The sequence below is a fragment of the Pteropus vampyrus genome, unplaced genomic scaffold, assembly GCF_000151845.1.
Source record: "Pteropus vampyrus isolate Shadow unplaced genomic scaffold, Pvam_2.0 Scaffold36, whole genome shotgun sequence".
Taxonomy (NCBI): domain Eukaryota; kingdom Metazoa; phylum Chordata; class Mammalia; order Chiroptera; family Pteropodidae; genus Pteropus; species Pteropus vampyrus.
This window is the reverse complement of record NW_011888817.1, coordinates 4985053-4995400: the sequence shown is the minus strand read 5'-3', so window position 1 is coordinate 4995400 and position 10348 is coordinate 4985053. Positions and strand designations below refer to the sequence as shown.

The 10348-nt window shown below is 55.2% G+C and overlaps 3 protein-coding genes across 3 annotated transcripts; 1 reads left to right on the top strand and 2 right to left on the bottom strand.

Moving 5' to 3' along the window:
* Positions 1–2259: 2259 nt before the first annotated feature.
* Positions 2260–3233, bottom strand: ZNF593 (zinc finger protein 593). Its single transcript, XM_011357661.2, has 3 exons — positions 2937–3233; positions 2644–2706; positions 2260–2556 (listed from the first exon to the last, which is right to left on the bottom strand). The coding sequence occupies exons 1-3, from the start codon at positions 3134–3136 to the stop codon at positions 2415–2417; spliced, it is 405 nt and encodes a 134-aa protein (XP_011355963.1). The 5' UTR covers positions 3137–3233; the 3' UTR covers positions 2260–2414.
* Positions 3234–4546: 1313 nt separating this feature from the next.
* LOC105290486 (uncharacterized protein C1orf232-like) lies at positions 4547–7820 on the top strand. Its single transcript, XM_023529182.1, has 5 exons — positions 4547–4714; positions 5682–5711; positions 6051–6134; positions 6244–6341; positions 7477–7820. Exons 1-5 carry the CDS (start codon positions 4631–4633, stop codon positions 7772–7774), a joined length of 594 nt encoding a protein of 197 aa, XP_023384950.1. The 5' UTR covers positions 4547–4630; the 3' UTR covers positions 7775–7820.
* Positions 7821–9220: 1400 nt separating this feature from the next.
* Positions 9221–10144, bottom strand: FAM110D (family with sequence similarity 110 member D). Its single transcript, XM_011357660.2, has one exon. It carries the CDS (start codon positions 10040–10042, stop codon positions 9221–9223), a length of 822 nt encoding a protein of 273 aa, XP_011355962.1. The 5' UTR covers positions 10043–10144.
* Positions 10145–10348: the final 204 nt, after the last annotated feature.

The following is a 10348-nucleotide window of genomic DNA, read 5'->3' as shown; positions in this document are numbered from 1 at the left end:
TTGGTTGGCTCTGTTGACCCCATCCCATCAAACATGATGCAGATCGGTGGCTGCATCCTTCAAAGAGGACTCCAGTTCACCAGGTCCCTGCAGACCTGGCTCCCTCATTTGTGAACCAGTAGGCTGCAGGTTTGCAATATGGCCCTCACCTCTCTGGCTTCGTCCTTTGCCTCACATCCTTGCATCCTGCACTGTGTGTCCCCTCCAACTTTCCTTCATGCCGAATCCTCCTTTAATGTTTTTTGCCTCTTTCTTCCAACAGCCTCCCTTGGCAGTCTGGGAAAGCCCAATAAACAGGCGTGTCTCCACCATCCTGATGTCATCGAACACCTACCCTGAGCTGGCATAAGGTACAGAGAAGCCAGGCAGTCTCTGCCCTCCCTGGACTCATAATCATGTAGGGAAGAAGCAGACAAGAATTCACCACTTGTACTCATGTCCTCCCTTAAAAGGACGGGGAATCTAATAACCACAACAGTGTCTTTACTCTGTGCCCTAGCACTTGGTAGGGCTAGGCAGTTAGGGGCACAGTAAATGGCAGCTTCTATTTTGAAGGTAGTTTTATGACTTTACAAAAGTTCTTTCTACATGCTGTAAAAATTTCAAAGATTATTACACAACAGTAGGTCATTAAGTGAAAGGGAGACATGTCTTTTTCCTAGTGTGTCTTTATCTTATTCCCTAGTGGGGGCCACCGTTTTCTGTGTTCTCTCATTCTCTGTATGTACAGATACTCTTCATACTATTCTCAAATAGGCTTCCCCCCCCCCCATTTTATGAGATAATGCCAAGTAAAATAATACATGTAAAGTAATTAAAATAATGCCCAGCAGTCAGCTACTAATTTTTAGCAAATTATGGACAGCTTTCTTAATCAGTATATGCAAATCTTTTATTATCGTCCCCAAGCTGAGGGTAGGAAAGTCCCTGCAGGAACTTGTCTTGGGGAAAGGGGTAATATATGTCCTCTCCAAAGGTGGTTGATCTAACTAAAAACAAGTGAAGAAAGCATACCGCTGTTTGTTGAGAGCTGATTGGTGACATCCAATCATCTGAGGTAGGGACAGGGCTGGGCCCAGGGCTGCAGAGGCCGTCTCAGTACCTGGCCCTGGCCTGAGACTCCTGAGTGCTGTCAGACAAGGCCTCTCTTGCCTACCCAGCTTGACCTCCCCATGGGTGGGGGAGGTGCTGCTCAAGCCTGATGCTGATCGCTACTGACAGCTGCTCCTAAGGCTGGCAGGGGAGGCAGGCGGGGGAAGGGACCAGATTTAAAGGTCCAGCTGCCCCGCCCCTTGCCAGACCTGGGGCAGACACCGGTGAGCATCCTTTAAGGGCATGGTTGTCATGCATATGGGAGGTCAGGAATCTCTATTCTCTGATTTCCACTTCTTGATACCATGAATACCGCTGGTCCTCATTCCTGCTTCCCCCCCACAGGCTGCCAGGGAGGCTAGGGGCACCTACCATGCGATTTCGACGCCTGACCCCTGGTTATTTCCGGGTGCTACAGGTAAGTACCCCTAACTGATGGCTTTTGGCACTGACCCCTTTCTCTCTCTACCATGGCTGGGTTGTAACCCCCAACAGCCAGGCCGTCACGTTCCCTGCCGCCTGAGCAGCCAGGGCCCAGATGGGCAGTGAAGCGAAAGGGATTGGGGTGGAATCTCCCTGGGGCAGCAATGGCAACCATATCGCCTTTACCCAGATGTACCTTCTCAGCCCCTTCCTACCACCCACCTTCTTAGAAGTCTTAACTGACCCATCAGGCGGACCCTTTGTGCATCCCCAGATGCAGCTAGCCGGGGAGCTGAAAGCAGAGCCCAGGAATCCACTGACCGGGATTGCGGCTACACTGCTGGCTGTCCTCGGGCTGGGTGGCTCCTGCTATGCTGTCTGGAAGATGGTGGGGCAACAGCCGCCACCACAGGCTCCATGATGAAGTGGGCAGCCTCTTACCTGGGACCTGGGGGTAGGTAACTCAGCAGAGGTTGCAATCTTGGGAGTCTACTTTTCTGCTTTCATTGGAAGCAAAACAGTATAAACCTGACCCTACTCCCCAATCCTCCCTACACCTGGGCTCTACCTGGGGGCTCCAGCTCAGATTCCAAGACCCCTGTGGGAAGGCAAGGATGCAGGTTCCAAAGGTGGACCCAGTGGCAAATAGACACCCTGGGCCCTGTACAAAAGAGAAGAACAGAAACCCTTACAGGGCAGGAGTTTGGGGGAGTGGCCTGGAGGTTGAGAAGTCATAAGCAAGCCTTCTTTATCCAGTTCCTTTATTCGTGGGGGAGGGCACCTAGAAGAGGCCATCCATTCTCCAAATCCAGGGCCAAAAGAGATTGGCACAGTCTCTCCCAGCCTAGCCTTACATCACTGTCCATGGGCAGCTCCCTGCCTTGCATCCTCAGGCCATGTCAGGTAGACGTGTCCATCTCAGGGACCTCAGTGGATACTTCTGTGGGCACTGCCAGCCGCTGGGGGGCCACATAGGAGCCCATACCTGCTGCCCTCTCGGCCTCTTCTTGACTGTAGGGCTCCACGCTCAGCTGCTTTAGCCTGGAAGAAAGAGGAGTTGGGAGCTGATCAAATGCGAGCCTTGTCCGTCCAGCACCCAGCCATCAATCCTCTCCTTATTCCTTATACCTTTTCTTGTGGTCTTTGGATCGGAAATGGGTCTTCAGGTTGGCGGAATCGATGAAGTACCTCCTGTATGGATAAGGGGTAAGAGGAGGGTGATAAGGTGATTGATGCCTCTCAGGTACGTCTGTCTCCTTGACCCTAACTCATCCCAGGACACCAAGCTCCAATTCTGAGGGATGGGAGGTCAGCAGACCCACGGGTCCCAAGAGACCAGCTCGTTCCAGGGCCCGAACCTTACAGCACCGACCCGTACCACAGACCCTTCTCCTCCCCAGGCCGAGCCCTGCGGGACTTACGCGCAGGCCAGACAGCGATGCAGGCCGCCCCCTGGCAGATCCGGGTCGGGCTCGGCGACTGGGTCTGGCCGGGGCCGTGCCGGAATCTGCGGCCGCAGCTCGCGGTGAATCTCATCCAGGTCCGGCCGCCGCCGCTTCGCCTTCATCTGGCGGGCCAAGGAGTGCGCTCGGTGCGCGCCTGTCCGGCGGGAGCGACCCATGGCTGGTGACAGCGGGGCCAGGAGGCCCAGAACCGAGTGGAGAGCACACGTGCAGGCGCTTCCGGACTGTTCAATGACGTCATGCGACTCTCGGGGGCGGGGCAGGCTCAGCTAGACCGCCGCTGATGACGTCACTCGCGCGGCCCGCGCCTCGAGTGACCCCAGGCGGCCATAGATGTTAATGACGGAGCTCTCGGCGGGGTCCTGCGAAGTGTTCTAACCCGTAGCGTAAGGAGGTCCGCAGGGCGGTCGCTGGGGAGGGGTTGGGGGAGGAGCGCATGCCCCGGGTGGGGATCCCGGCGCTTCCCGTTGCCCTGCCTGCCCCATTCCCTGCACCACCTATCTCAGCGTTATCCTCTGGCCTTATCATTCCTTCCTGGCAGATCTTAAACTCCGCAGTGGAGGGGGAATGCTTTAAGCATCTCTGGGAGGCACTGAAAATGTCTATCATGTGAATAAATTAATAAATGAATGAGAGTGAATAAGTTTGCGAATAAGTGAATAAGTCCCCATAGGACTTCTCGAGTTACCTCCAGTTCCTGACAAAGTCTTCACCACTTCTCTCTGCTCCACAGTTATTCCCTCAGGTCTCCATCCTCCATTCACCCGGAGCCAAATCCGTGAGGGAGGTCACAGCGCTCTGTCAGACTTAAGAGGGATCAGCTCCTCCCACAAGAAAAGGAGGTGCTCATAGAAGGACCTTCCATCTTTGCTCGCTTTCTCTAAGCCCTGGACTCCCAGGCGTGGGTTGGCAGCAAAGGCAGAGATACAGCCTAGGTGGTGTGCGCTCAGAGGGGAGAAGGCCGGAGAAGCCTCTTCCCATTCACCGGAGCCAGGTGCCTTCCAGGCTTCCAGAGGAGCTCAGCAATAATTCAAAGGTTCCAGCTCTTTGGAACCTGTTGCCAGGGAACAGGGAGACAGGCATGTGCATCCCTAGGGAGAGGAATCAGTTTCCAGCACAGAGGAAGCAGTGAAATGTAAGCCCGGGGAGCTGACTGGGGGCCTTGAGACCTTCCCATTACAGTTCACAGAGGCTAAATGGGGACATAGGTCAGGGCCCTGCTGAGGGCACAGCTGGTATTTAGTCATAGGGGCACTAGTGTGGGTCCTGGGCTCAAGGACATTGGAAATGGTCTTTGTGAATGGAAGAGAATTTTTCTGGAGACATTCCAAGATATCAAATTCAAATACTTCTAGACCCAAGAAGGAGGCCTCTGTGGAGAAAGATGTCTTCATTATTCTTGGCCAATATGGGTCACAACAAGGGGCTGAGGTGGCATAAGCCTGCTTTGTTCCACCCCCACCTCAGACTCCTTTGGATCAATTCACTTGCTGGGCACTGTGCCAGCTGGGCAGGCTGGTGCATTTTTAATGAAGTCACCAGATCCCTGGGACAAGCTCTTTGCCTCACCAAGTTTCTGAAGCCAGACCCTGGGTGCCCACTGAGCCATTGCCTTCCTGTGCCTGGGTGCCAGGCCTATTTTCCCTGCAACCATGAACCAGGCCTTCTGGAAAACCTACAAATCCAAAGTACTACAGACTCTGAGTGGGGAATCTGAGGAGGACCTGGCAGAGGAGGTGGGTACCATCCATGCTTGTGGGTGGGCATGGGCAGAGAGGCTGCAGGAGTGAAAGGTACAAAGAAGGGCAAGGGGCAGGCTCGGGAGTGGGGCACATTTGTGCAGAAGCAATCAGCACATTCAGGCACGACAAATGTCATGGTACAGTGTCAGAAAGCCTGGAGGTTCAAGAAAACTGAGGAAGAAGACTTGCGGGGAACTGGAAGGGTGATCATTGTCTCCAGAGATCTCAAGGGTTGCCACATGGAAGAGATCCTTCTAGGTCCAGTGAGCAGTGGCGACATACGGTATACTCAACTCCACATAACTTTCTAATGGGCAGAGCTGAGCACAAATGGGATGGCTTGCCTTGAGGGGAAGTGAGCTCCCTGGTTACTGTAAGTAGGGAAGGTGACCCTTGTACTCTGAGGATCACTGTAGCAGCATCAGATCAGAGCTACTCTTGGACCATATATGTCCTGACATTAAAAAAACAGAAAAGGCTCTGAAACAGTTTTATTTACATCTAGAGGCTCTGATAAGTGACAACTGTGCAAATAGACATGGCAGGGAAAGGAACATACTCTGTAGTGTGTGTGTGTGTGTGTGTGTGTGTGTGTGTGTGCGCGCGCGCGCACACACACACGCGCACGTAAGTGTATTTCTAGACAGGTTGATATCCAGTGCTGGGCATGTGTAGGTATTAGGATTGACTTCCATACCGAATCTCCAGTGAAAGTGTATGTGTAGGTGTGAACTGAGTATAAGTATTTTAGGATGCGTACTTTTAAGGCCAAAGTCTATGCCCACATACCTCTCTGCAGGATTGGCAAGTGTTCTGTTTTTATGGTGTGTGTACATCTGTGTCTTGGTGTCTGGATGGGTGGAGAGATTTTGCGTGCTGCAGGTGGGCCTCTGTGCAGATGTCTGCAGTTGTATAGGTGCACAGGTGTGAATAGTATAATTGTGTACATGTCCTTGTATAGGCGCCTCACAGCATGTGCAGCTACATACACGTGAAGAGCTGTAGCCATGTGGAGGCATGCTCATGTTCAGGCGTGTGTCTACATCATTGTGCATACCCATGTCCACGTTTTGGAGTATGTATGGAAGTGTCTGTGGGTGGGCAAGTATGTGTGCTCAAGAGTGTCTGGGGATTTTCTATACAGGTAATGTATGTGACTAGTAGCTTTGTGTAGAGGAATACCTGTATGCATTTGTGGAGGGTGTGAGGGTGCTAGTTCTGTGGACTTTGAGGTGCCTGGTTTGTGTTTACCAGGCTAGCAGTGGGGGAGGGAGTTCCCATTCCTCTGGAGCCTCTCTCATGCTGGGGGGTGGGGGGTCTTGTGTCCTAGAGGGAGAACCCAGCATTAGTGGAGTCTGAGATGGTGGAACCGACCCCAGACACCTTCAATCCCATGTCACAGCTGGCTCGCCGGGTGAGTTCTTCCTTCTTCCAACATAGCCTTGGGGAGCCTGGCAGAGGCTGCTGTGGTCTTGGGAGGTCATGCTGTTGTCCCTTCCTGACTCCCATCCCCTCCCTCCCAGGTTCAGGGTGTTGGGGTAAAAGGTTGGCTGACAATGTCATCTCTGTTTAACAAAGAAGATGAGGACAAGTTGCTGCCACCGGAGCCCTGTGCTGACCAGTATGTGTGTGTGTGTGTGTGTGTGTTGTGGGGGGGGGGTCTGGGACAGGCCTGGGGTCCCCTTCATATCCTTTCTATTTGATCTGTTTGACCATGGGAGTTGGGAAGGGCCAGCCCCTGGCTGTTTCCATTTCTCTCAGCAGGAAAGAGACCAAAGCAGCATATCTGGGAGATTAGGTTAGATCTCAGGAGGAATTTACCAGCTGTTGGGATTGTGGTGCTAGAAGGTATTATGGGCTCTCTCTTCCCATCCATTTGGGAGGGGTCATCTTCCTAGAATCAGGGAACCGAGGAGAGAACCTTTCGGTATTTGGAAAAGAGGGTGGTCCAGATCAGTGTTTGCCAAATAGCAGTCTAAACCCTCATCGTACCAGGGACTTGTGACAAATTCTCAGACTCTCCTTCAAAGATTCAGATTAAGCAGCTGTGGGCTGAGGCCTGGGATCTAGCTTTTCAGCAAGCTCCCTGAGGACCTGAGGCACATTAGTTTAGGAACCACTGTTTTAGCAGGTCTTTGATGCTGAGGGTTGGGGGTGGACCTCGGGCCTCAGTCTTCCTCCTAGCTCTGTCGCTGACACACCCTCAATCTCTGCCCCTTCCTCCAGCCCAGCAGTCACATCCTTTCCTTTGACACTCCCCTATTCTTGCTCCCCTACACCCACCTCTCCTCCCCGTGCTTATGCTCTCTCTCTCCCAGCTCTTGTAAGATTCTGCCTCAGACATGGTCCCCTTCACCGCAACACCGCTCCTTGATTGCCCTTCCCCCCACCTCTCTCTGCTGCCTCCTGATCTAGACTTGTCTCTTTCCCTTGGGGTCGTTCCGCCCGTCCCTCTCCTGTGTTCTCTCATTTTCCTAGTTCCCCATTTTCTCTCCATCTCCGAACCTGACCCCAGTCTCCGCTCCACCTCTTTCTTTAGGGTCCACCGTTGGCTTCCCGGACTACAATGTACAGAGTCCAACCCTGCACCCCGCCCCCGGGTCTAGCCCCGCTCTGTTCACGTCACTCCCACGTATGCTTGGGCCTCTCCCCTTTCTCAGGCTCCACCCCTAGTTACCCAGACTCCGCAGCTCTGGCTTCCCCCATCTGGCCTCGCCTTTCTCTGCCGGCCCCTGACCCCGCCTGTTTACCCTCAGCCCGCTGGCGGCGCGGCCCGCCTCTCAGGGGGCGCTGACGGCGGAGGCGGAGCAGCGTGGACCCGGATTCTGGGAAGCGTTCGCCAGCAGGTGGCAGCAGCAGCAGGCTGCGGCGGCGTCCATGCTGCGCGGCGCAGAACCTTCTCCGCAGCGGGACCCCGAAACCCGGGACGAGGCCACGGAGGAGGCCACCGAGCGCCCGGAGCCGCAAGAGGCTGACGCGGCCGGCTTCAAGTGGGGCTTCCTGACCCACAAATTGGCTGAGATGAAGGTGAAGGCTGCGCCCAAGGGTGACTAGCTGGGAGCCTGTTCCTTCCCTCCCCCATTAAAACTCTGGCCCAACAGCCCGTGTGACCGAATGCTTTTGTCCGGACAGCGGAGAACGCTGCTTTTGGGTGGGCAACCTCAGAGTGCGCTTCAGCTGGAGGGCTCCTCCCCTCTTTCACACACAAACACACGGGGAGAAAATGACCAGAGACAGCCCGATTATCAGGGTAGATTGTGTTAGATTTAGGGTTCAGTTGTCCAGGAAGCTGGGGAACCCCAGAGGACAGGCTCCATCGCTCTGTCCAACCTCTTTCAATTCGACAAACGTTGCCTGTGTCTTTATTATGTGCATCGTCCCTGTACTAGGAGGTCAGAGACTAACGAGAGAACTCAGACTAACACAAAAGGTGACAAATTGAGGCTCGAAAAATAGGGCTGTACTTGAGAGCTCAGAGGATAGGATGCTGATTGGGGAATTCAGGAATTCCTGAGGGAGACAGGACATGTAATCTTTGAAGGATGAGTAGAAAGGAGAAGATAACCCAGGCAAAGGGAGGAGGACCGTGAACGATGACAGAGGTATAAATGTGTGAGGAAGACAGGTGACCTAGTGTGTCTTTGAGGGAAAGGAAGACAATGCTAGATGTGAAGCTGCGGGTTGGCAAATCCTTGTTTGAAGGGTCCGTTCCTTTATTGTCCTCAATTCTGGATCCCCAGCATCTCAGCCCTTCATACCTAGTAACCAAAAGGGGGCAACAAAGCTCTAGGAATGGGGGCCTTTTTGGCGCCGGTGCACCCCAGATTTCTACAGCATGCCCCTCCCCAGAACTCCCAAACGCACTATTCCCGGCTCCCGGCCCGGGGGTTATGGAGGAGATGACAGTAATAGTGTGAGTACGTACTAATTCTGGAGTGGTTATAGCATCTATCTTTTATTGAGCACTTACTAAGTGCTGAGCACACTCCATGAGCTTTACAACCATTTCAAAAATATTTTGATCACCAAGGGGTGCAGCTGCGGGCCAGAGGGGTTAAGTGCTTGCTCGGGGTCACATGATCAGCCTGGAACCCACCCTCCAAAGTCCACGCAGGTCATGGCGCAAACTCGTTCCACCCCCTTCCTCAACATCAACCTCACGAGTCGTTTAAAAAACATTTTGACTTTATTCAGCAGATTCTCAGAATTCCCAACCCAGTCTTCACTCCTCAAACCCTCTCGGCCTCCATAGGGGCCACGAGGCCGCCCCCTTCCCCTCCGCCGTTTGCTCTGGGAAGGGTCTTCGGAATAATTTTGCCCCATGATCCCATCCATGGTTCTCTTGAGGAAGCACAGATCCAGAGAGGAGGGTTTGCCCAAAGGCACCGTGCGCGTCAGAGGCAGGGCGTCCCTGTCCGTGCCCGGGTCCAGCCCCGCGCTCACCCCCTACCCTTCCCCCCGCACCAAACTCTTTAGGAGCCAGCTCCGGAGTGGCTGCGGTCACACCTCGGACTCGCGCGGCGGGCCCCGGGCGCGCTGGCAGCCATACAACCACTGGATGACGCGCGCGTTGCGCTCCACCACCGACACCGGGGGGCGCCCGTCCCGCGCCGAGCCCGCTGCCTCCGAGCCCCCTCCGCCACCGTCCGCACGGTCAGAGCGATCCGCACGGCCGTCGCTGGACGTCCAGTCGCTGGAGTCTCCAGAGCCCGGCAGCGGCGGCGACGTTCCGGGCTGGGGGCTGGCGTCGGCGCCCCAGCTTTGCGGAGAGAAGCGCTCGGCGCCCAGCACCTCCACAAGCGCACGCTCCAGGCCGCAGTAGTTGAAGAAGCGCTCTTTCTCCGACAGGGGCAGCGAGCATGTGGGACACAGCGCCTGCTTTCCCGCCGCTTCTGGGGCATCTTGCGGCGCAGCCCACCCTCCAGGAGCCGTGGGTCGCTCTGTTGGGCCCGGGCTGCTCGAGGCGGCATCTCGAGGGGTGCCCAGGAAGAGGCGCCTCATCAGGCCCTGGCCCTTGGCGTTCTCTTTGTTCACTGAAGCCTTGCAGTCCCGCTTCTGGCGGTAGAAGATGAGGGAATCTGGTCTTGGCAGCCGCCTGCCGCTACCCCGGCGGGCGGCCCTAGGCGTCCTGGGCGATGCAGGGGACCCCAGCTCATTGCAGGGGTGTGGCGTGAGCGGCCATGGACCTCCGCCCAGAGCTGGCTCCTGGCGTCGAGCTATCACCTGATGGGTCTTGACATACTTGGCTTTATCGGCCTCCAGTCTCTCCACGGCGCTGGGGGTCCGTCCCCTGGATGGGGTAGAGGGAGAGGCCAGGAGCATCTTAGCAGAGCTGGACAGGACAGTGCTCCATAAGCCACTGGAAGCAGGCAGCTAGTTGAGTTGCTGGGACCAATTGGCTGGGGCTTTCTGGGGCCTGCAGGGAAAGAGGAATGGTCAGGGGAGTGTAGATGTCCCTGCCCCTCTCCTGCAGGCATTCCTGGGAATAGGCTGGGCCAGCCACCCCTCCCCCATCCAAGTCAGCCCGTGAGGTGCCCAGAGGCAGAGGTTCAGGCTATCCCTTCCTTCTATCCCTCAAAGACATTGGGCAGGGGCCTCCTGGCCACCCAGAAACATATGCCTCTTTCA